At 40.6% G+C, this 25,643-nt stretch overlaps 1 protein-coding gene across 6 annotated transcripts; it reads left to right on the top strand.

Moving 5' to 3' along the window:
• Positions 1-25,643, top strand: PXK (PX domain containing serine/threonine kinase like). 6 transcript variants are annotated; one of them, XM_042823182.1, is made up of 19 exons: positions 1-1,324; positions 1,903-1,953; positions 2,619-2,666; positions 6,468-6,654; positions 8,504-8,581; positions 8,728-8,801; positions 9,347-9,421; positions 10,595-10,699; positions 10,858-10,959; positions 11,745-11,906; positions 12,732-12,849; positions 13,286-13,364; positions 15,305-15,353; positions 16,107-16,184; positions 16,612-16,698; positions 17,279-17,348; positions 18,335-18,394; positions 21,813-21,899; positions 24,520-24,607. In XM_042823182.1, the coding sequence occupies exons 4-18, from the start codon at positions 6,516-6,518 to the stop codon at positions 21,866-21,868; spliced, it is 1,332 nt and encodes a 443-aa protein (XP_042679116.1). In that variant the 5' UTR covers positions 1-1,324; positions 1,903-1,953; positions 2,619-2,666; positions 6,468-6,515; the 3' UTR covers positions 21,869-21,899; positions 24,520-24,607. The 6 variants fall into 6 exon arrangements, with proteins under 6 accessions (XP_042679116.1, XP_042679113.1, XP_042679114.1 ...); XM_042823180.1 differs by having other exon boundaries at positions 2-1,324; positions 18,332-18,394; XM_042823178.1 differs by lacking the exon at positions 21,813-21,899 and having other exon boundaries at positions 1,274-1,324; positions 24,520-25,643.

Genomic DNA, 25,643 nt, shown 5'->3' with positions numbered 1-25,643 from the left:
TGTTCCTTCGAGACTTGCTGAATAAGCAGTTGCTGCATTTTTTGGCAGCGAGTGAAACAATCTCTTCCTACTTCCCAAAATGCAGTAACAGCCACAAAATAGGGAAAGTCAGGGAAAGTTAACTTTAGTTGTGGATCCTGGTTTCCACGTGTCCATTTCCACATGTCCACATGTCACAGAATTTCCAAACGTGATTCTGCTGGTTGAGGTGGAATTGCCTCTGGGATTTTGTTACCACTTATGAAGGTTTGTGCTTCCTGTTTTGCAGGAAAATGATGGTAATGTCAAATGGGTAATAGGAGAGAATATGGGGAGCACATAAGTGTGACTTGCTGAATATGGGCACTATAATTCTAGTATCAAAGTTACACGCTTTGATTTGTGACATCTTGGATTTCATAGACTCATCAAAGTTGGAGAAGACATCTGGGATCATTTAGTTCCAGCCCAGCCCCACCGTGCCCATGGCTGCATCCCTCAGTGCCACATCTCCATGGTTCTCAGACACCTCCAGGGCACTGAGTGCCCACCTCCATTTCTGTCACTTCCATCTCAGCTGCTGGAATACTGAGCATTTTACGTGGCTTTGGTTTTCACGCTTCCTGGTCTTGAATTTGTTCTCAGGATGTGTGGTTCAAAATTGCAGCGGATATTTGATAGCTGTTGCTGATAAAGGGGATTTTAAATGAGTTTGAGAAAATGAAATAAATAGCATTCTTGCCTGAGCAGCACTGTGCTTTGGAAGAAAAGCCCAGTAAATAAATCCTGGATTAGTTGAGGCTGATAGACGGGATTCTCTGGTACATTTTTGTTCTTCAGTCCTCAAGCCTTTACCTTGGTTTCACTTAGAAGAATTAGTTCTGTGTGGTCTCAGAGGCAGTTCCTAAAACCAGAAGACCTTTCATTGTATCTGAAAGAGGTTACTCATAAATGCCCATCTTGAATTGTTAACTGCAAACTAAATGTGTAACACTGCCTGGATCAAGCTCTCGAATGAATGATGTGTTCAGTATGCAGGTAGAGGCCAGATGTGTAGATGCAGTTATTGTTACATATTAGACAACTTGGCCATAAAAACTCAAGGTGATGGAAGTGCCTTTATTTTTTTCCTTATTTCTTCATTGCTTACTCATGGTAATTTGGAATGCATCATTGATTTTAATATCTGAAGAGACTGTAGGGCATGATGCTCTGCTCTGGCCTTTCTGTTTCTGCAGCACTGAAGTTGGAAGATCACTCAGCTCTCGCATGAAGAATGTTTGAAAGTTAGTAGAGGGGTGAGAGAAGTCGTGGAACCTGAATAGCAAACGGTTCAGGATGTGAGGTGTGTGTGCTGCAGGCGGGGCTGGCAGGGCGCTCACACACCGCAGAGAGTTGTGCTTTATGAATGTAATTGAGGTGGAAGGATGATCAGTCATTAAAATCTGAAGGAGGTCGGCTGTATCTGCATATTTAATGTATAAATAGGTAGCATTAAGTTTGCCCTAGAAATGAAGGATTGCCATCTTGAGAAACTGGTGCGTTGGAGTTATGCGTACTGTTGTGGTGACCTTTTTCACACTGAACTGATGAGAAGTTGGGCAGCTGATGGGGTGGCGGTGGGTCCTGTGGTGGTTGAGACAGTAATTGTTCAGGACCAGAGGCTGGATTTCTCATTGTTGAGAGAGCTCTTTCCCTAACTGAGGGACAGTGTTGAGTGCTTCATTCTGCAAGCTCTTGGACCTCTGCATAGCAGAGTGGGGGCAGCTGGCCATGGGTCTTCACCTTGAAGCTTAAAATCTGGATCTGGATTTTCTGCTTCTGAGCGTTTCCTAACTGGGATGTGGTCACACTTGGAGCCGTATCTAATAACGTTGTTCAGCTCATTAGTTCTTGTTCCTAACCACTTTTTTCTTTCACTAGGAATACATAATCCGTGTTCAGAGAGGAGTTTCAGCGGAAAACAGTTGGCAGGTAATTTCTTAAACTCCGGTTCATGAACCACGATGCCTCTCAGGAAGAATCTGAAGCTCTTTCTAGCTTCTGAAATGTGAACTGGAGAGGGAAATAGTGATTTAAATTGAGAACGTGAAGTATTTGAATGGTCAAAAGCTGGGAAAGTGTTATTGCCAGCTGCAGAAGGCTCTGCTGATATGAATGTCTCAGGAAAACAGGAAAAGTCTCTGTCATGGTGTGATTACTGTACACTGGTACGGCTGTCATTTTTAATTCAAATACCAGTTTGCCTTCCTCAGTACTAAAATCACAGCCTTGCTAACGCACAGCCAGTAAAACCTAGAAGTAGAGATGAAGGTGGTCATGAAAAGTTATTGCTTCTCATATAGCTCTAATATAGCAGAAGTACACTGTTTGCAGGCACCCTCTGACAAATATTTTTGGGAAAGCTGTTTGGAATAATATTCAGACCTGCATCTCAATTCTGGTCAAGATGTCATTGAAAGCTCTTTTCTGTGCTCTGGCAGCACATCATTCATCCAGAAGTCACACGTTTGTACAGAAATGGCTAAAAGATGAAGAGAGTTACAAATGGGAAATGCTTCTCTCCGACGGGTGGAAGAAGGGTAAATGGGTAATGAGAAAAGTGATGTGTTTCCTCAGCTCATCTTTCTGTCTTGCAGATTGTGAGGCGATACAGTGACTTCGACTTGCTTAATAATAGCTTGCAGGTAACTTCTACCCCGATACATGAATACAAAACATCAGTTGAAATGATACGTGTATGACATGGCTTGTGATGGTTCTGTATGTTACAGTAAAGAAAAAAATAGAGATTTGCATAGCTGTAAACTGATTTCAAGTGTAACTCAAATATACGCTTTTCACTCTCAGTTTTTCACTTGTAAAATTTAAATTATAATTTCAGCATCAGTAGCACCCATTTACATAGAAATGGTGGAGACTGGCAGACAGTGAATCTGTCCCTTCAGTACTGCAGCTCGTTCCGGTTTGGCGTGTTATTATTTGTTCTCCCTTTGATTTGAGGAAAGCCAAGGCACATACCAACCTTATAAACTCAGCACTGAAGTGCTATGTGTCTCATTATTTATATTGGTCTAAAAGCACTTCCAGATGCTGCTTATCATGTGATGGATTTCTGTATCTCTGGGAAGTGTTCCTTAGTTAAACACTGGACTTACTGTGTGTTTTCTTTTGCTTTTTAGGACAATTATTTCCTTTTAGTTGGTGTGGGAAAAAGCAGGGACATGAGTGTGTTTGGGAGAAGGGGGGTGAGCTGGCATCTCCAGGAGTGAAACTTGTCACTTGGGATTTCCATAGGACTAGGGAAGCAAAATAAAAAGTGACACTGTGATTTGAGGGTGGATTTGTGTGACTGATTGCCCCCCATCATCAGGAGCTGAATACCACTTTTGCTCCCTTCCTCACCCCTGACCAGATCAGATCAGCTGTCTGCTAGGTGAGCCTCCTTGAGCAAAACCATGTTGGGGAGTTGAGTTGTGTACTCTGATAGGATGGGAATCATTTGAAGCAGATTAGAAGGTAGATAGGGGGGCTAATTGGTTGTAACTCAGTAGATGCAATGTGGTTGAGTTGTATCATTATTTTACTGAACACACAGCAGCACACAGTAACTCTTATCATGACCTAGAAACGTACGTGATGTGCTGAATAAATGCAGTACAAAGGTGTCTTCTGCTCCAAAGGAATCCAAGGGTGAAGATTAGATAAGCACCCATGGGAACACAAGGAAATGAAGTGGTGCTGGTCAGCACAGTGAGCATCCAGTGCTCATTGGAGTCTTCACCATTGCCAAGTTTTGGTGGAGATGGCAGAGAACCAATTTTGAGAAGGCTTTAGAGAGATGGAGAGTTCTTTTTTTAATCTTCTACAACAAGTTCCTCTTAACCGGGGGGACAGAATGTTAAGGTGTTACAGGGCTTTGTTACCTTCTTGCTTAACTTTCACATGAGCCAAGTCTATTGGAAAAGGCACTGGGCATTTGACTTCAAATTTAGGTGGAAGGTGTGATAAGCAAAGGTAAATAGCTTACATGTGTTGCAGTAAAGAAAGAGGCCTTTGTATCTGAGGCAGAGGTGAATGATAACAGAGAAGGGCTCTGGGAATTATTTGGTAGAACTTGCGGTATGGGCCAAGGAAGAATTTGAAATGAGAGAAAGAGTCTGCAGTGACAAGGTACTGAGATCTGGGACAACAGCATCAGCTCCTTGGATGATTAGAAAAGATCAAAATGAATCATCAGGACATTCCTCTCTAAGTTAGATATAATGATATGTAGAGGGCAGCTAAATTAATAGCTCATCTTCATTAGCTCTTCATTTCCTTCAGTGAAAACTACTGCACACTCCCTCAGTCTCCAGCTCCTGCTTTTTTCTGCTTTTATAGACTGGAAAGCAAAGATGCATCTCTGCTTGGAGAAAAGCCTTTTCTGGCTGCTGTAGAGCCACTGCCTGAGGTGTCATCTTCAGCCCAGCAGAGGTGAATTTAGAGCCTTTACCAAGGTTGCACAGCTCTGCTTCTGTCAGCCACCAGTGCTCCTTCAGACAGGGCTTGGGAGATGGCAGACAATAGGTGATGAGAAGCATGTTAAATTGCAGTTTTCCCCTGCTGTTCTGTTCTTAAGCTTTTTTATAAATTGCATAAATTGCTCTGAGGTGCTGGCGCTGAAGTTTTCTGATCCATTAAGACATGCAGCATTCCTCAGTTCTTTCCATCCAGAACTGTAAGCATCAGTATTTCATCAAAGTCCTCAGGTCCCATGACTTGTTAAACAATGTAAACTCTCATCTTGTGCACAGTGAGATTGATTAAAACAACAACAAAAGAAATGAAAACCTCGGGACTCCAAAAACAGTAAAAAAAAATTAAGTGAACACTGGCTACAGGATTTACAGCAAGATGCCTGGCTTTCGTGAAGCATTTTATTGCAGCTTTTGAGCAGGCTGGGGCTTGAAGATAAGAAAAGTTCCTGGTTCTGCTTGTAGCACAGCCCATCCAGAGCCACTGTGTGCTGGGAAGGTCAGGACCTCTGCGAGGTGGGGGCAGTGGTGGTGTTCTCACCGTGCTCTGGGTTTTGGAGATAAGTGCAAAAACCTGGGGGGTGAACACTGCTTTCTGCTGAAAAACAGCAGATGTGAGGCTTATTGGAGGGGGGAAAGGAGGAATAGTTTGAAAACTTGTGAACTCAAGTCCTTTTCTCTCTGATGGTAGCTAGCTGTCAGGTCAAGAAGATAAAGGTGATTATGACTGGACGTGCTTTTCAAGTGAGTAATGTCAGAAATGCATTTAGTTTCTACTTAGAAGCTCTGTTGAATTGAAGGAGCGGTCTGCCAAATGCGGGCCTTGCATGCCTGTGGTGTTAGAGCTGATTCGGAGAATTGCAGGTTGTAAGTGATGCGTTGTTGCTCTGGGGTTTATTCCCAGATGTTTTTTTGCTTTCCCCAAGGGTGTGTAAAAGAACTATAATGAAAGATCAGTGGACAGGATGATTTGGGTTAACATCTGCAATATAGACATAGTTGTCGTTCTTTTTCAGGCTGTGGTTTGTAGTCAGAGCCAGAGGCAGCACCAGGGTTTGATGGGGAGAAGCAACTCATGGGTTCAGAACGAGGAAGAAAAAAGGAAAGAGATTGCTGCCTCTGCCACAGTTGGTTGAACTGATCCTTCCTCTCTCCACTGGTTGAAATGAGGATTGTTCAAGCCCCCCCGCCTTCCTCTGAGTGACTCGTTTGCTTTGCAAGTGGGGGTTACTGCACAGAATGTAATTGATTGCTGTGATGCACTTTTCTAAAAGATAACTCCCCTGGAGACTCTGCACACCCCGGGCAGGTGCTTAGATCTGCAGGACAGTTGTGTGTTAGCAGTGTCAAACATTGATTGTGGCTATTCATGTGATGTAATTAAATATAAAGAGTGTGCAGCCTGCGTTTGTTTTCTAATGATGATCTCTCTGATCTCACCCACTTAACGCTTTGGGCAACTTTGGAAAAGTTGCACTGTATCTGAAATTACAGATTTGATATACTGAAATAAGGGCTTTAAGCTACCCATAAAAGCAGTGGAGGCAAGAGGAAAGTTGTTAATCTGTACTTCTTTAAATAAAAAAACACAAATCTTGCCAGGAGAAAATGATAAGGTGTGTGCATAAAGGTATGTAATAGCATTTGGCTGAAATGTAGCCATTTAGAGTCTGAAAGCTCTGTGCTGTGATCTTAAATGCACGACTCACCAGCAAAAATTGATCTTGCATTTTCAGTGTTGTTCCATTTATGAAGCTCTTCACACTGGGATGCAGTGTGCACAGCTATTGTCTGACTGCCTCTCCCTGATAACAGTACTTTGAAACAAAACATAGGAGCTTACATACATACAGTGTGGAAAGAATTACCTGGTAGTCAGCTCGCTGCTAGGAGTCTTACTTTCTGTGCTGTTAGTTTACATCCCCGAGGCACTTGAAGAGCACCGTTAGTAATTTTTCTTCTCTGTTTAAGATCTCATCTCTAAGTCTACCTCTTCCTCCAAAAAAACTGATTGGAAACATGGAGCGTGAATTCATAGCAGAAAGACAGAAAGGACTGCAGGCCTATCTCGATGTGATTACTTCCCATCACATACTGTCTAACTGTGAACTGGTAAAAAAGTTCTTGGATCCAAACAGCTACTCTGTGAACTACACTGGTAAGTGGGGAACTGTAAAACCGCATTACAGCTTCACTGCAGCCTGTGTGTGTGTCTTCCAGCCGTGCTGGTGGGGATTTACACTGAAGCCTGTTGCAGCAGAGGGAGGGGGGAGCAACCGTCACAACCATCACATGTGATCACAGGCACAGTATAGCAGTGTTTGCCCAGGTCTGTGGATGAGTCGTGCTGTGACAGCCAAATCCAAGTGTTTAAATTAACATCTATATAATCTGAACCTGAGGGGGGGGGAGGAAGTGAAACTGAAATGTGTTTTCGCAGTTGGTGAATGGGAGGATTGGTGTCTGGAAGTTATTTATCAGGAGTAAACCAGCTAGTCAGTTCTGCAGGTTGCTCTCACCGCTGCTCTTCTGAACACAGAATCTTGCAGTCGTAGGGGTTCTTATGTGTTTCAAATCAACAGAAACAGCTGCTGTCATCTTGTCTAGCTCTCACTGCCAGTTAGGGCTGCAGTATTTCGTAGAACTAATTGTCTGAGATATGTTTGATGTTTTTTCAAGGCTTGAGTGAAAGCCTTCCTCCCCCCTCAAGTGGAAAATCACTGCAGCCCTTCAAATGATACCTCAGTGATCAGTTCTCTTCATTATTAAATGTCTCTCCTTTAAATTTCTCTGGCTTCGGCCACTGGAAACTGCTAGAATTTGTCTGATAGACCAAAAAACTTCCTCTTCATGAAACCCATCCGTAGATTTACTTCACAGGCAGACTGACTCTTTGCAGAATGCAAAGCTTGTTTTCATAAAAGCACAGCCTGCTCAAGCAGGAACTTACTGCTTCCTTTTTACTTGTCTTTTTGCTCTCCCTTTATGTAACGTTCTGTTTTCAACTTCAAAGTGCAAAGAACATTTCCCAAATGCTTATGATAAGCCGTGGAGGAGATGTAAATTGTTAGTAACTCTAAGGATGCAGTTTGTCTGGCTAATGCTGAGCAAGCAGTTTGAATCCTGTAGGAGATACAGTGACTTCTGTGTTAATTCTGAGTGCTTTCATCAAGACTGTTTTTCCTTCTGCAAGTTGCAGGGAGGTTAAGTAGCAGTGAGGTGGTTGCCTGTGGTCTTTGGAGACAACATCAGCGTGTCATCTTTTAATATAGCAGAGAGCTGACATTTAGTGCACTGTTCCATTTTTCTTAGCATATTTTTAGATTGAGAAGTTAATGTGCAGAAAAATATGGTGCATTCTTACCTTTTTGTTGTGCTCCTAAGCCAAGATAAGCTGTGTTTGAGAAAACTCCTTTCTGGCATGATTCCCTTTCTGTGCTTGTTGTCATCACTTCTCACAGATTTCTCCTCCAATGTGCTCATGAATACACTGGTTGTATTCTCAGCTGTGGGAGAGCTCAGTAAACAGAAGTGTGTCCTTTCCTTTTTCTTTTCCTTTTCTTTTATCTTTTTATCTTTTTTCCCTTTTTCCTTTCTTTTCCTCTCAGAAATGCATATTGGATCACAATAGCTAGAAAAATATCTTATTAAATGTACAGTAAGGAGGTTTACAAGGTAGCACTTCTATAGGTATGGCAAAAACATTTTCTGATCTACTGTAGGGTATTCTGTGTGAGAAGTCTTTGCTATGAGCATTAGATTTAGACTTGGGAATGTAGATCTAGTAGAAATAGAATGCAAACTCAGTAGGCCATGCTTTCTGAAGGCAGTGCTTTCTGTGGATTTGAGTTCTCAGGTTATAAATGCAAATGCCTTCTAAGTGTGGTTTTATCTGATTTCCTTTTAAAGTGATTTTGCTGACTGAGTCTGAAATCCCGCAGGCTTGAACCTTACCTTAACAATGTAGAAATCACATTAAATGGTCTCTTATTTTTTTTTCTCCCCAGAAATTGCCTTACAGCATGTTTCAATGTTCTTCCGATCAGAGCCAAAGTGGGAGGTAGTAGAACCATTAAAAGATATAGGTAAGAAGAGCATGTATGCACAAAAGCTTGCTGTGTTTTTTCCAATGAGTTGCCATAATCTATCATTGCTTACAAACTTTGTCCTGCATGTAGGCCATGTGATTTAGTAGGGCTTTAATTAAAACTGGTGATGACTTTTCTTGCAGGTTGGCGAATACGTAAGAAATATTTTTTAATGAAGGTAAAGAATCAACCAAAGGAACGGCTGATGTTAAGCTGGGTATGTGTCCTTTCGTCTTATTCTCAAGTCTTTCATAATGAACTTGCCTTATTTCATTTATATTGGCTACCAGGTAGGAGTGACAGCCAGTGTTAAGAGTTCAGGCTCTGAAGGCCTTGAGCCATCATGTAGGCGGGTGATGTGGAAACTTCTTTGTGAGATTTGCTGAAGGGTGGATATTGCTGAAGCCTCCAGTAGAAAGGAGGATGGTTTTGGCACAGAAGAAGGTGGAGATTGATGCTTTATTAGCTCACAGTCCACACAGTCCCTCAGTTGGGGCTTGGCAAAGTTCATTCAGTGGTAGCAATACGGGTCAGCTACCAGGGAGGAAGCAGGCAATAATACATACTGTCAGATGTTTTGTATTGTGAAACCATGACCTTATGCAGCCCTTTAATTTTTTTTTTTTCCACGTAGAATTTCCTTCCTTGCACTTCAAAATAAATGTTGAAGCATTTGCCTTCATTTATAAGAGCAGAATATAGATCAAATGTTATGGAATGTAACATCAATTGTAATACCTTTCTTTTCCTATTTATTTTTAGGCTGATCTTGGCCCTGATAAATACTTGTCTGACAAAGACTTACAGTATGCTGTGAAACTTCTTTCTTCCTGTTCTGTGAGTATTAGTTGAAGACCTTTCAATTATTCCAGCACAAAATAAGTTGTTGCAAAGGCTGATCTTGCAAAAACGCACATAGTCTAGTAGACATGGTTTATAATTTTAGAGTTGCTTTCATTTAAAGGTGTGTGAACTTTTTAATTAAGTTTCCCACACAGTATGAAGTAACATATTCTCAGCACAAATAATAATCCTGCTGAATTGTTGCAGGGCTTTCGGAGTTGTGGCTAGTTGTATTCTTCTCTTCTGGTGCTGTACTGTGAGATCACGTGCTTTTATTTCATTTTCTCAACGCTTTCAGGCTGTTGGGATATTTTTCTAACCAGTATACTGGGAATTTCTTGGAACTGGAATACTGGGAACATTCTTGGGCAGCAGAGGAATGAGTGCCATTATTTTTTCAGATCTTTGAATTTTAGACAGAAACATCATGTTAGAGGTACAGAGCCAGATTATGAAACTCTCATGTTAAGAATCCAGCAGGCATCTCTGAAAAACTGGACTGGCTGAAAAGAAAGGAATTTCAGATGGGTAAACCTCTGTGTGCTGCCCAGAAACCTGGAAGATGCCCACACTAGAAGGGGCAACAAAGCTTTTAACTCCGAAACAATCTGAAGCTGATGCATTAAAATAAGATATGAATGAGAAGTCTTTTCCTAACTAGCAATTTCAGTTAGTGTATGTGTTGCACGTGTTATGTATTTCAACATGTACTTCTCATTTGGTTTCACAGTGTTGCTGGAAGTCGTTACAATGATTTCTAAAGACATGGAACTATTACAACAATTGTTACTGCTGGGTTTTCTTGTCTGCCATAATTGTATAAACCCTGAATAAATTAATTAGCTTAGCATGGCTTAAACCTGCAGTAAAGCTGCTCACGCATTGAGGGTTAATTGAGATGGATTCTTTATTTATCTAAACCACCAGTCTTTTTTTTTTTAATAAAAACATAATGGATTTTTCTTGATTCTGTGTGAATGTTTAACAGTGTTCTTGTGGAGTTTGCATTTACTTTAAGAGTGAATAACCAGAGCAAATGTCACTGGCAGAATCCATTTTATTGCTTACAGCATGATTCAGACAGATCTTATCTTTCTTGTGAATCAAGAAGAAATGAATTACAGGATCTGTCACCTGAAACTTACCTGCAGTTTCTTCTTTTGGTAGCATCCCTATATTTACAGAGTCACTTTTGCCACCGCCAGTGAATCTTCAGCACTGGTTATTAGACCATTCAATGAAAAAGGGACGCTGAAGGACCTTATTTATAAGGTAATGTCTTCTCTTTTCCCCCACCTCAAATGGTTGAATATTTATTGGAACGTACATAGTGTGTCTTTTCTGAAGCTGTTACCCTCTATTGCTAGGCGAACTAAGACAATTCCTGGCTTTTCTGAGCCTGATGCTTCATGTGTGTCCTTCTTTTAAAGGCCAGACCGAAAGATCCCTTCCTGAAGAAGTATTGCAATCCTAAGAAAATTCAAGGTCTCGAACTTCAACAGATAAAGACATATGGAAGACAGATACTAGAGGTATTTTTTTCTTTCTTTCTTTATCATACTTTATTTATATGGAGGTTTTTGTGGTGGCTTTTTTTTTTTTTTTTTTAATTTAGTAGTGTTTGTTTGCTTGTTTTTATGTTTTGGTGTTGTTTTTTTGTGTTTTTTTTTTTAGCACAACAATGTTACTAGAAAAAATAGACAAACTTTTTGTGCAGGCAAGATTCCTTTGGCAGCAGACTTCAAAGTTAAATGTAAATTGAGCTGAACTGCTAGGAGCTGAATTTAGATACGTATGAGGCCTGTTCTGACTGATGGGGAAAAAAAGGAAAGAAAAAATAACAAGGCAGCTATTATATGTGCAGCTGAGGTGGGAGAGAGGTGCTAATGTTTCAGAAAATTAGTTTAGCTGACTTCTTTGCATCCCTTTATCCTCGCAGAAGTTTTTTCCTGTTGGGGTGAAAGGGAAAGAAGTAATTCATAGCCTATGAAAAATGGGCCACAGAGTCATTGTCACTGAATGTGTGGGCTTTTAAACTATGGTATTTGGTAAAACTGTGACTTTTAGTTTCCAGGTCTCTTTGGGAAGTATCTTTGAGCTCTGAGCATAGCATCAGCTGTGTGCTCTCTGAGGAATGTTACCAGTGAAATAGGAATGGATAGTCAGCCAAAGGTGGAGTAGATAGAAGATCAAGTTTAGCAGGAGTTCCAAACCAGAGGCCTCACTTGTTATGTGTCTGCTTTTGTATTGGAGCATCTGAGATCTTGAGACCATCAGGACATCTTGTGACCATGCTTCTGTCTCGGATTTTTTTCAGGTATTGAAATTCTTGCATGAGAAGGGATTTCCGTATGGCCATCTTCACTCTGGCAATGTAGTGCTGGATGGGGACACGTGCAAGTTGCTGGATCTGGAAAATTCCTTGTTGGGACTTCCATCCTTTTATCGATCGTACTTTTCGCAGTTTCGAAAAATTAATGTAAGTTTCAGAAAATTGATTTACCTTACTCTTACAGTCCCTTTATCCTCACCCTGAGATTGTGGAGAACTTGTAGACTCCTAGCTATTAAAAACTACGTTTTGCTTATTTGAAGGGTGCCTATTTATTTCGGGCTTATGCAGCAAAATATGATCTTCCTACAAAACTGTTTAACAAAATTTGCCCTGTTGGAGCCATACAGTCTTCTAGCCAGCATCTTGGCTTGGCTCTTAAATGCTCATTGCAATAAATTAAGTAGAGCATCACAAGACAGCTGCTTGCTGACCTTGCTAAACAAGTTCTACTGTGTTGTCAAAGGAATGATCAAAAGTTCACGGTTAGTTGCTAGTGCCAGCAAAGCTCTAAGCCTCCTCCAGTACAAGAAACCACTTCTGTCTAAACATGATTCAAAAATCTCTGAGTTATGCTGTCTGGGAACTTACCTTGTGCAGCTATTTACCTTCGCTAGGAAAATGTGCTCAGCTCTGATTTGCATCAATATACAGTTCTCCAAACTGCTGTCTGTGAGAAAAAGTTTTCTCCTTACACATTTTTGTAGAACTCCACAATGCTATCGTGCTTGCATCATCTCTAACTGAAATACAGCAGTAACTTCTTTGCTTGGGGTATGAAGATTTCATTTGAGTTTCAAATTGTGCAGGGTTAGACTGTGGTTAGAAACTGAATGGTTCCTCTTTTCAACATTCAAATGCAAGACCACTCTTTTTGCTCGTTTGTTAATACATGTTTTAAAAGAAGTTGTGGATAAACTAAACAGTTCTAGCAAGTTGTGTTTTTACTTTTTTTGCTTTTCTTCCTCTACAGACTTTAGAAGGCGTTGATGTACATTGCTTTGGGCACTTACTGTATGAAATGACATACGGAAGACCCCCAGATACAATTCCAGTAGACAGCTTCCCTCCTGCACCATCAATGTCTGTTGGTTAGTATACGATCGAGACCGTGGCAGCCTCAGCTTCCTGGCAACTCTCACCTTGTGCTTAAGCAGAAGTGCTCTGAAATAGCAACCTAAAACCTTCACAGCCTGGGCCTGGAAATCGTTATTTAGTAATTTTTAAAAATAGAAAATGTTCTTCCTCAAATATGTAGCATATAAATATAGACATATTTTTAACTGAATGATAAAACTGTGTGTAGTAATTAGATGTCTGGATCCCCTGGCCTCATGTCTAACATTCTTGAAAAGTTTTTACATGTAACAATAACATTATAATAAAAACCACATGTCATAAAGCTTCATCACCACTTAGTTGATGGAATGCTTAGAGGAGCATAATATAAAGTGTCAGACTTTCATTCTAAGTTGTTTGCTGTCCTGCAGCGCAGAAATGTGTCCATTCTTATTCTTTCTTTGATAGTGTCTGTGTTGGAATCCATTCTGACTTGTGAAGCTATGAAGAATGGCATGCCAACTGTTTCACGGCTCTTACAGATGCCGTAAGTTTTAATGTGTTTGTTTTATGCTCATGATAATTGTATAATGGGGGAGAATCTTTTTGCTTGTTCTTCATCGGAAAGATTTGTTCCTCGTTCTGAGGGCTGTGTAGTGTATCCCAAAAGGTGATTTAAAATTGACAGATTTCATAGAAGCCATCACTTAGGAATATGATAGGTACTCACTTAGGATTTCTTCGTCTCTCCGTGTGCTGGAGCGTGGCGCTGTGGTTTCAATTATTCGGCTATTAAAGCAGTGCAGGCATGGTTAAGATTATGTATTGGATCATTTAAATCATTTAGAATAAGGAATCTTTTTGCATGTCCCTTCCAGACCTAGTTCTTTAGGTTTGGCTGTCCATTTATTTACAACACATGGCAAAATAGATTTCTTGCTCAGTGGTGGCTTTTAGACTGAGTCAGAGTGTTGTGCAGAAGTTCTGTCAGGTTTCTTCCAAGGCTGGCTTAGTGAAGCACAGATAGCAGAAAATTTCTTACATACTGTCCTCCTAGTGACACAGCATAGGAGTAAAGGCAGGAATGGAGAAATATTAGGATGTAGAAAGAAAGCAACATCTGTGCATGGCTGAGCTGGAAATCATACTGTCTGCAGTGCCACCTTTCCTGCAACTGAGAGAAGTATTGCCTGAGAAGTTGTTGACTGTCACCATGCTGTGACAGTCTGTGAGAATAGAATCACAGTTCCTGATGGGCTTGCTTTTTCTTACTATGAGATGCTAGAATCATGACCTCATAAATGACAAGATTACCCATACTCAAATCTGGGTCTGATCTTGCAGCGTACAAATTGCTGTGCCTTCACAGCAAGCACCGAGTCGTCCCCTGGTTGGGATGAGTGCCTGCAGTTGCGTCTCAGCCTCCTGTTCCTTCTACTCCATCCTTCCTCTACCCTTGAAGGAAGAAGGAGATAGAGAATAGAATGTAAGGAGTGGAGAAATTCTGTCAGAAAGCTGAACACAGGAAGAGATAGGTGTTAAAGGATGTTGAACAAACAGTCCGTGCCCAGCCGTGTCTGATACGTAGGATATTGTATGACTTTTCCTTCATACCCATACTCTTCACAGAAATGTTCATCATGTTGTGCAATGCAAAGAATGCAATTTAAATATTTTTAAGCTGTTCTATATAAAATATGAGCTTACTTGACTTTGCAAGGATATGTAATCAGAAAGGGTCAGAAAATAGCTCTGTGTACAAGGGTGAGTCTTTTTTTTTTTCTGTTACTTTAATTTGATTTATTTTATTCTTGGACTACTGATCTTATAAACTTGATTCTAGGTTTGAATTTGTTCTGTCTAGTATGGACCTGTGATAATTTTCTGTCGTGAACAGTAACAGGAATCTGTGACTTACTTAACTTGGAGCTGGACTCATGATCTTTTTCTAGGGCAGTTTTCTAGCACATTCTCCAGAACAAAGTACCTGGATATGGACTAATTTATTTTCAAACTAACATTGCCCTCTAGTGTCTTTGTTTTGGATGGAAAATTATTAATCACTTATGCTCTTGCTGATGCCATAGAGGGGAGAGTAAAACTGTCAGTTTAGCTGCATAGTCCCTGGCAATCTTTGGTCATTAAAGAGTGTGGCTGTAAGGAAAAGGCATTTGTTTGGGGGATGTCCTTCTCTACCTTTGATAATTACAGGCATTCTTTCAGTTTTCAAAATACTGCCTCGAGTCTTGCTAGCTCTGCTGTCAGTAGTGGCTACGTTCTGGGGGGTAAGTGCTACTTAATTTAATGCAGGGCTTGGGAAATAAAAAGCAGTGCATAAAAACAGACAGTGAGATGGGGATGAGAACAGAGAAGGGAAAGAAGAGAGACTTAGGTGAACAGTATCAGCAGTGTTCTCTCTGTGCTTCTGCCTGTCTCACAGAAATAATATTCCTTTTTTTTTTTTCCTTTTTTTCCATCCACTTGCAGATTATTCAGTGACGTCCTGCTAACAAACTCTGAGAAACCACAGTTTAAGGTAGGGTTGAGTGTTGATTTGCTGATGTTTGTGGAAGTGTCAGCTTGTGGGTGGTTAGGCATTAATTGATAAACAGTAGAGTACAGCTGGCTTTACTTGACTTTTCAGTGAGTCACCTCAGTATTTCCATTCCTTTGCTGAATAATACCCAAGAGCATTATATATCAACCCTTAGAATTGGGGCACAGTGTAACCCATGAGTGATTCAGGTGTAGTTGCTGGAGCCAACTTGCATGACTGATCATGGTGCTCTACTTTAGGAACACAGGTAAGCTGCCTACCTTGCAGTGAAAGGAAGCAAATCACTGAGGCTGGGAGCTGATCTTGCTTGGTGAGATCATTGACACAGTAGCCAGCTTCGGAGCTGGGACTTCTAGGGAGCCATCGTGCTTCCACTGGGGGGAGCTGCCCCAGGGCAATTCAGGTAGAAATGTGCTGAGTGTCTTGTGATTGTTGGACTTATGGCACTTTGGGGATGTGAACAGAATACTGAAGTAGTTAGCTGTCATTGGTGTTAGAGCATCCCTGCCATTATTCACTGCTTCTTTGTCTGAGCTGTTGGATTGGTTGCTAGGTTTGGAATGGAAAACTGGCACCTAGAGTCCTTTTTCTCCTCCACTACGGGAATAGTGTTAGAAGTTGGATCTTTAAATGTGCAGCATAGTCAGATGAATGGTGAGTTTTGAACAGTGAAGTTGTTTTTCCCTTTATCACGTTCTGTTATTTGACTTTTTTTCCTCCATTCTTTATTAGATTCCTACGAAGCTAAAAGAAGCACTGAAAACGTCCAAGGAATGCATAGAAAAAAGATTAACAGAAGAACAGAAATTGGTAACTTCTGCATTTCTTTACTGTCTTTCGTAGAGACATTCAGTTTCCTCTTATCTCTTCTAAATGTGGAAAGTGAGCTCTTACTTCAGAGTAACAAAGGTTTTCATCAACAGATGTGCTTTCTCAAAAATGTGGTATTGAGCAGCTGTAGAACAGCTGTTGAAGGCATGGAATTACACTCATATTGTGTAGAGTGGTGCAGCTTCACAGGGACTCTTATAGGATTATCTTAATTGTTCTGTGAGGCTCTGTACTCTAGCAGCAACCATAAAGTTAAAAGTTAAAAATGAAAAAAGAAAATTGCACGTGCAAAGCGACTACAGTTTTTTTTTCTTGAACCCCAAACATATGCTATGTTGAGAACACTTGGGATCTTAACATGGCTTTGTTCTTTTTCTTTTTCCTTTTTTTCCCCTTACTTTTGAAGATTCACCAGCACAGAAGACTGACAAGAGCTCAGTCTCATCACGGCTCTGAAGAAGAAAAAAAGAAAAGGAAGATCTTAGCAAGAAAGGTAAACATCTTTACATGGATTTCTCACACAGAAAATTATTCACTGTGTAGCATGGACATCCACAGGTGTGCTGCAGTATTCAGTCCTGTGATGTTCTTCCTGATATGTAGCTAAGTGGTAACACTTACTAAACGACTGCTGACTGTTTAACCTATTTGAAGTTACTTAATGAAAATGGGCTTAACTAACAGCTGCTGCCCAGTGAAGGTCTGAGAGCTGCTGCCCAGTGAAGGTCTGAGAGCTGTTTTTTGTTTTTTTTTTGTTGTCTGCAGCAACTCTTTTTTTTTTTCATTTTTTTTTTTTTTTTTTTTTTTTTTTTTTTTTTCTGCATCAGTTTTCTACATTTCCCTTGCAGTCAGAGCATCTGAAGTTGCCCTGTTTGCCTGGGTCATTTGAGCACAGGGCTGCTTTGCTGCTGTTGTCTTTGCAGCAGCACGTGTTGGTTGGGGAAGAGAGATGCTGGGCATTGATAAACCTTGTGTGATATATCAGATGGCTTTTAAAAGTTCTCTGAGTCAACTTGATTTTCATCATGAAAGGGGTTATTCATTCCCACCTTCTGTTTCTTCTTTGTTTGAAGAAGTCAAAACGCTCTGCCTATGAAAGTGCGGAAGAACACTCAGCAAAATACAGCAACTCAAATAACTCAGGTAACTACAGAGAGAAGAGCTTGCTTCTACACAGCTGTGTCAGTGTTTTCATTGTCACTATAATTCTGTGGCTTAAAAGGTCCAGGATCACCATCAGTTTGCACCATAATATTGAACTAACAAATGCTGATATTACCGTCTCCGGCGTTTAGTAATCGATAAATTGAGGGCTTAGAAGATACCACTAGAGCTAAATTTTCAGCTGACACAAAGTGATGTGCCCTCTCTTCTGTGTTCCATTCCTCAAAAGGAGGGAAAAAAAGAAAAAGAAAAAAGATAATAACAAAAAACCCCACTCTATTCAATCCATTTGACAATTGACAGGAGCAGCATTGATTATTTGGATCTTTCGCTAATGAAGACCTCAGAGAGAAACTCTGTGGTGATTTCTTTAGTAAGGTATTAAGATGAATGAGTTATCGTTTGAATTGCTTCTTCATTGTCAGTTTCTGAAACAACACAGTGTTTGACAGGTCTTCATGTAGTTAAAAGGGATGGCCTGTACTACTGAACAATTCAATGTAGTGTTCTTGTGTGGCTAAAATGTGCCCAAAATCAGCCTACTGTGGAATTGTTAGGTGTCAGAGTAACTTGTGGGTACAGGAACTGACTAAAAATCATCTCTTAGAAGGAGGAATGAGGTGCCATCCATGCAGTGGCACAACTCTTAAGGAAAACAGAATTTGGACGCTGAAATCCAACAGCCTAAGCAACAGAAAAGAAGTGTTTCCCATTGAGGAGTACTGTTGACTGTGCTGCTTATGTGTTTGGACCTCCTCTGATAATATGTACTGCAAAGCTTTTCTGTTTGGATCGGGTGTGAGTGACACTGTTTGTATGAATGGGAATCTTTCCCAAGTTTTCGTTGGGAGCAGAATTGAGCCTTCAGTCAATAAAGTTGGCCTGTTTTCAACAGTCTGTCCTGTCTGACTGTGTTGAGTTTTGCATCACAGCTTTAGTTACTAGACTGTTGTTTTATTTAGCAGGCTCTGGGGCGAGTTCCCCATTAACATCTCCATCATCCCCCACTCCGCCCTCTACAGCAGGTAAGCTCAAGAGTCATTGTAATGTTTGTTTTCAATTTGTGGTGTCTTCTTTGTTTTACCCTCTGTGTTTAACCACAGGAACTGTGTTGTTCCCAAAGATGATTAAGGGATGATGGTCTTAAACGATGGAACACAGAGATTATGTTTATCTTGTATCAGGTCGAGTGTGGACATTTGTCCTCTTTTGAGGGCTATAGAGAACCTCTGAATTCAGTTCCTTTTTTAATATTATCTTTTCTGAGGTGCCTGGTATGATTTACCTGTAGAGTTTAAGTGTTTACTTCAGTCTTTGATTTTACTCCAGTCCTACTGAGACTGCTGTTTTCCAGACATTTTCTGAGCTTCATGTTGCAGTATACGTTTGTTCTAATGTTAATGGCCTGTGGGCCATGAAATAATGTTTGTCCGTCCCTTGGTTCTGTGTATTGTCTATTTACACCTGTACTGCTGTGACCTGATTTTGGAAGTTTGGGGGTATGACAAATTGAGTGCCTTAGGCCACATAAATCTCCCCTATTCTGCTATCGCCTGTTGGTGATATGAGTAGAGCTGCTTGTGCAGAGAAACAAGTCAGAAACTGGTTTGTGTTAAAAATAATCTCTCGTTTTGACCAGATCCCACTTCCAATTTGCTAGGTAGCTATGCAAACAGTTTTGCTAATGTTTGGAACAAGTGGTGGGATGTGGTAGAGAAATCTGCTTGAGTGGGCATTGAGTGCCAGAAACAGAAATACTTGTGAAAGTTGGATTACAAATATGAGTATTGAGCTGTGATGGACACGCTCCAGTCTGAAAGGCTAGAAGAAGTGCACTAGCAAACATTAACAGCAAAAGATCTGAATGGAATATATACCAAGAAAGGAGGCTGTCTGTGGCATTGCTGTTATGGTGACTTGTGTCATGATTCCTACCCTCAGGAGCTTTCTATACCAAAGTGATGAAATCAAATCTGTGTTTGTTGTGGATGGTCATTTGTAAGATGCTACAGTCTTGTGATATAATTTAAATCTTTTATGCTGAAATTCAAATTAGTCGTTTCTCCTTCGAGTGGAGAGAACACTGAAGTACGTGTTTTATGAACTTACTTCTTCCAGTTACTCTAAACAAGATAATTACTGCTGTTGTGTTGCACAATGACAGCTCTGTTTTCTGTAGATGAGATGGCTCATCTTTCAGATTCTGTATGCTTTAAAAAGAAAGTAGCTGAACAATGCAAAAGAAAATCCCCATGCCTTCAAAGTAGATGGATATTTAGAAAACTTTTTTTTTCTTTCTGGAATAGAACAGCTTTTAACTGGCGTTTCAACTTTAATGTGCATTGGAACTAGATTGAAAGCTCAGGCTCAGGTTAATTCATGGATTTGGCTCAGCTGGCTTAAAATGGCTGAAGTTTTGGCTCAGAAATTTGGCTGAGTTCAAACCACACAGTCACAGTGTGTCAGTCATCCTGCAGGCACTGTGCTTGTGGAGACATAGCAGTCTGCCCTGTGTGTGACGTGATGCACATTGCCCTGTGTGCAACCACATCAGGAAGTGCTTTAGTGGGTTGATGGTGTTGGTGCTTTCATTTGGGCATAAAGGCAAGTGTCACCATTTCAGGAATGCTTTTGTAAGTAGAATTAATGGACGAAACTTCAGATATTAGCTCTAAGAGAAAGCGAGAGACATCATCAGTGATGTTGTATGTATTCTGTACAGGTGTGCTGTTGATGACTTGGTGAAAGACTCACTGGCCCCATGGTTAAGACATTATTTGTGACAGCTGATGCAGCTGTAGCTTCTGTTTTGTCCTATTTCATTGTATTCATTAAGGATATTTACCTCTAGACCAAAATTGCTTGTGGGCATCATGGTGAGATGACCTTCAAAGCAGGAATGAGGCTTTCAGTCTGTCCTTCTGTTTTGTGTTAGTATCATAGCAAGTCAAAGAGTCTTGCTGATATGATGCCATGCCAAAATGAAGGCTGATATGGAGAAGGATATCCTACAGAAGCTCTTGGCCTATTCCATGTCAGTCAGTGTAGTGTGTGGGTATGTGCAGAACTAGAGACTCCAACCAGAGGTAAACAGGCTTCAGGCTGTCATACCCTGGGGAAGAATCATGGACTCTTGTGGGTGTTTCTCATTGCCAGGAGTGCTTGTTTGTGACCAGCTGTGTTGCAGATCCTTGGCTGAATGCCATCTTTGAAATACGTTGCTTAGATCATGACAAATGACTCTAACACAACTTCTGTCTTTCTGACATTCTCTTCTGAATGGTTTTTATGTTTTCAGTTTTCCCCATCTACTTGCACACTTCTGTCCACTTTGCTTCATTGAGAATCTGTTGTTTTCCTTTGTGGCTAGGACCAGAAGGGATGCAGAACCATGGTGTGGGTTATTTAAAACTTCACTACATCTCTAAATGCAGTAAGCTCATAACATACCAGTGAGCTCTCCTGTTAGAAAAGTTTGGAGGGTGCCATTTAGCCAGCTCCTTTCTGAACAGTATTGCTGTCCTGCACTTCCCAGAGAGAATAAGCTGAAGGAGTTGTACTTAACTTTAGTGTCCTTTTCTGTGCCAGTTGTTCTGAATACTTCACTACAGCATGTTTCATAGAGAGCCATGTGGAGCATCTTTAGAGCTCTTCACCTGTCTGTAAGACAATGCACAGTGCTTTAGCAGGTGCTACCCTTGGTTGTTTCTGATTGATCCGTGTAGCTTAAGTGTAAATGCAGGTGTTAATGTGACAGGAGATGTGCCGTGATGAATGGATTTCATCTCTGGTGTCTAATCTTCCTGCGGATTTCTTGCTAACTGTCTCTCAGTGCACTGTAATCCTGTGAAGCCTGAATTACAGCATGTGAAATTGATAATATGAATGTTTTATTTGTTGATTGGGTATAATAATGCTTACAGTGTGGAAAGTTGAGTTCGTTATTCACAATCCAAGTGTTGTATATGCAATAGGAAAAAGAAAATCAACTGCTATTCCCATGTATTTTTCAGTGCATAAGAATGTGTTGGTTTTTTTGGTACTAACTTTTCAGCTAACGCTCTCTGTTTTTCTTACTTTGACACGAGATCCGGATGATTAACTTGTGTCCTCTCTCTTTCTCTGCTGTCTTCAATAGAGCATGCATCATTTTGAACGTGAATTTTCGGAAAAGTAAGCTAATGCTGATTTATCTCTTTAAAGATGCTCTGTTTCTGTATGGGAAAGTTTAATGCAAATCTTAAACTTGCTTAGTATTGGGAGGGAATAGAAGAAAAAGATCTGAGCATTCTTATGGATTATTTTAATGAAATACAGCATCTTTAAAAACTTATCACTAAAATGATTTTCTTTGTTTGCATCCCATTCTCAGCAAAGTTTTTAATGCTGTTTGCACAATTACTGTCACTTTAAATTCATAATTAAGTTTTTGTTTCAATTCAGGCATCAAGTTTACAGCATCTGATTTACTTCCTATTCCTTTTAACACACTCTCTTAACAAAAATGTCCCTGTAAAAAAAAAACCCTTGGTAAGTTCTTGTTTGAGTGTTTTGTTCTTATAACTGTGTGAATGAGTGAATGTGTTTGCTGTCAGCTGCTTCCAACGTATGTATTGGAAAAGTTGTGTGATAATTGAGCACTTGCCTGAAGTATTTTCTGGGTAAATGTGGGAAAGTATTTCACTGTTGGGTTGACCAGTTTAACCTGCAGATGGAGCTGCATATGAGTCCTCTGCAGTAGACTAAGATTTCTTTTGCACCACTCATGTCAAGAAGGGACAGCTTAGTTTTTGTTGACTGATAGGTTGACTGAAATGAATGGATTTGACAGATTTTCAGAATCGTGCTCTTAATTTACATGTTCAATATGTAATGCTCATAGCTAGTCAGATACCATCTTAAGTCCTGTATTTATATTTTAAGGCAGACATCATGTGTAAGATCTCCTAAGAGTTTCTTTCAACTGTATGATGTTGGCATCACAATTTAGAAATACTTGGTACTGAGGAACTTAACAGATTTCCAGGCAGAAAGGCAGCCTCTTCTCCACCTCCCTGTCCTTTATGCCCCCATCATAAAATGACCAGACCAAAATTTAAAGATAACCACATGGATTCTTGGCCTAATAATAGCAATCCAAGCACTTACGTAGTGGCATTTTTGCCTCCGTTTCTGTCAAATATGTACCTTCTTTTGCCAAATTATTACTGCTACATTTCTATTCCATATGGAGTCCTGGCCACTGTCTTCATGGTCTCTCCTTATTGTATCTTGTACAACTATGTGCATAACCTCTTCAGTTTCACCTTGCTGTTCCAATCAAAATCATGTCTTTGTTCTCTGAAATTCTTGCATCTCTTTCATGCCATCTCAGTTGTGATGAGCTGGCCTTGGCTGTTTTACAGCAGTTCATCTGATCCCAAATCCGATGCGAGCGTTGCTTCGCCACTCCTGCTCTGACCTCTTAACTCATCAGAGCAGTTAACTGTTCTTGGTTTTGTTCTTCTGTCCCAAAGTGTCTGTTTTGCTTTGCTGTGCTTTACTGGCAGTCCATACACACGGCACAAACAGGACTCTAACTTAGGGGATGGTTTTCAGTATTTGTAATTACAGACTCACATCTTTGGCTAGTGCAAAAACACGGGTTTGGGTAAGTTAGATGACCCCAAGGCATCAATATGTGATGTGTTATTTCAGTTTATACTAACATTGTGTAATGTTTTGAGTGCTTAAGAGAGCAGCTGATCCATGTGCCCCAGACGTGTTTTTTCACTTATTCTCTGACATTTCCAATAGAGCTTGAACATTACTCTATAGGACTTGAATAGTTCGGAAAGGGATGAGAGTGAAGACAGGAGCTGTTTTTCTGTTTTCTTATCACAGAAAAAAGTTTTCATGCCAGTGAGAATTTTAACACTTCTTGAATCCATGTCCATAGTTTCCTTTAACTGTTTAGTATTTGCTTAATTCATAGCAAGCAGTTCTACCTCTTTGTCATAGTGTGTTGGCTGGCCCTGTGTTGTTTTGCTCTTTTGTCCAAAAGTATCCCAGTCCTTGCCACTTACTGGTGTGTTCCTCATATAGGTTAGAGCTACCAAACAAGTGTTGAACTACAGATGCCACTTGTCTCCCTAGCCATACTTGACATTAACTCATGGTCTAGACAATGGAATTAAAATTCACTGTTGAATAATAATATCTTAACCACTAAGCCCCCCATTTTCAGAATATGAAGCTGAAGACAGGCCCATCATTCACATGCAACTGAGGGTGTGCTGCAAATGCACCTTCACGTGGATGTCTTGTGGAGCATGGGGTCACCTCTGGCCTTTGCTCTTACTCCTGCCATGTATCTTTGATCCTGAGTGTAGAAATGATGATGTAACGTGCAGCAGCTGAGAAGCACTGGAGCACATTGTGTGGAAATGTAGCTTGGGTCAAATAAGGCCACCTGCCTGGACCTGAGCTTCCAGAACCTGTGCTGGGTTAGCTGCCTGCATGCACAGCTGGTTTCTGGCTTTCCAGCCCTCTCTGCAAGTTGTCAGGGCATGGAGCTTAAAGCATGATGAGACAACATGACTAGGGTAAAAAGCAATGGCCAGAGTGCAAGGTAGGAGCACAGAAAGAAAGCAAGTGGTGTGAATAGTGAGTTGTGATTCCTTCAGCCTGTGAAACAAGCATTTGCTTGTTTCTCTATGGCTGAAGAAAGTCTGACAGTACTGTGGACATGTAAAACATTTCCAGAAAAACTCTATCTGCAGTTAGTTGCCTAAAACTAATGTATAATTTGATCAATCACCACAAATGCTACAGCAGAGTGGTCCTTTGTAAAACCTGTAATGTTCGTCATGTAAATATGAACAGAGGGTAAGATTTGCTTCCCGGTCAGTATCGCATTTGAGTCACGTTTTGCATCCCTGAGAACTTTTAGGCTTCTTCTCAGAGGTGTCTCAGATGACGTGACTCACCTGCAGATAGAGGTTTGATCACATCAGCATTTTTTCATCCTGTTCTGTTGTTCACATTCCACTTGTTTTCAAGGAGTGAAGCTCCTAGTGCAGAACTGACACGGTCCGGCTACGTGGCTGCAGTGCTCTGAGCAGGACCTCTGTGGCATAATCAAACATCATCTTCTCTCCTCACTCAACAGGAGCATCATCGATACCCCCAGCACCACCACCGCCACCCCTGCCACCAGCAGCTCCTCCTCCAAATACAGAGGTGCCAACACAGCCAAGCTCACAGCCTGCTGTCAGTGCGAGCCGAGGAGCCTTACTCAGCTCCATTCAAAACTTTCAGAAAGGAACTCTGAAGAAAACACACACGTGTGACTACAGTGCTCCCAGGATCAGCTGAGGCTGACGGTTACACCGGGATTGAATTCCCCCTCCCGCTCCTGTGCTGTCCAGGAACAAGGCCCTTCTGACCAGCAACTGATTCACCAACGCATACAGCAGCTAGTCATGCAGTAGCTCCTTTTACCTCTATTTCAGCTTTACACAAGCAGCAGCACTACCCCATCTGCACTGCATTGCCATGCTAAGTACTCCATTCTTTATTTGGTTTCAAGAATTTTGTTTTCTAGCTGCAGTTTCGGGTACAACAACTTCTACGTGGCTGAATAAAACTGAGAATAGGAATGGCCATGATCAAGGTGAATTAATGCATTTTTTAGTTCTCTTCTTCTTTTTTTTTTTTTGGTCAAATCACAAGAACCTACTTCTAACCTGCCCTTCTTCAACACTGGCCATCCAGCAGTAACTCATTTAACTTCCTGCACTGAATCAGCATATTTTGTTTGAGATAATCCAAAAAGAACCCAGCCAAAACCAACCAACAAAACAACCCATAATATATACTGCACAGGTGAGGGAACTGGAGAATTAAATCTTATTCCCACCATTTTTTGCTGATGGACTAAGAATAGTGTCTCAGACTTGTTTAAATGGACATCCTACCTGCAACTCTAAGGGAAAGTGTTTTTTAAATAAGGAAATAGTTGAAATGGAAGTTAATAGGGCACTGGGATATTATTCATGATTTAGTTAAATGCAAACTTACTTCAAGTTAATTTTACAGCTTATACTTTATTGAAAGATCATTTTTCGATTTGATTAAAACCTTAAACAAATTGCACTTTAAAGGATTATAGATAATCCATTTTTTAAAATTCAAGTACATCCGTGTTTGTAACTATGCAGAGAATGTCTGTACAGTTTCATGTAACCTGTGATATTCAGTCATTTTTATTAAAATGTTAATGGAGTTCCTCCA

The sequence above is a fragment of the Centrocercus urophasianus genome, unplaced genomic scaffold (genome assembly GCF_019232065.1).
Source record: "Centrocercus urophasianus isolate 14NV4802_14NV808 unplaced genomic scaffold, USGS_Curo_1.0 seq_22, whole genome shotgun sequence".
NCBI lineage: Eukaryota > Metazoa > Chordata > Aves > Galliformes > Phasianidae > Centrocercus > Centrocercus urophasianus.
Note: the sequence above shows the minus strand (reverse complement) of the source record. Positions and strands in the feature narration are given on the sequence as shown.

Excerpts from the sequence above, each read along its gene's own strand:
- PXK (XM_042823177.1), top strand. The coding sequence starts at position 6,516 with ATGGAGCGTGAATTCATAGCAGAAAGACAGAAAGGACTGCAGGCCTAT. Across the intron at positions 8,802-9,346 it reads AACGGCTGATGTTAAGCTGG|GCTGATCTTGGCCCTGATAA; the intron begins GTATGTGTCCTT and ends ATTTATTTTTAG. Across the intron at positions 12,850-13,285 it reads TGCACCATCAATGTCTGTTG|TGTCTGTGTTGGAATCCATT; the intron begins GTTAGTATACGA and ends TTTCTTTGATAG.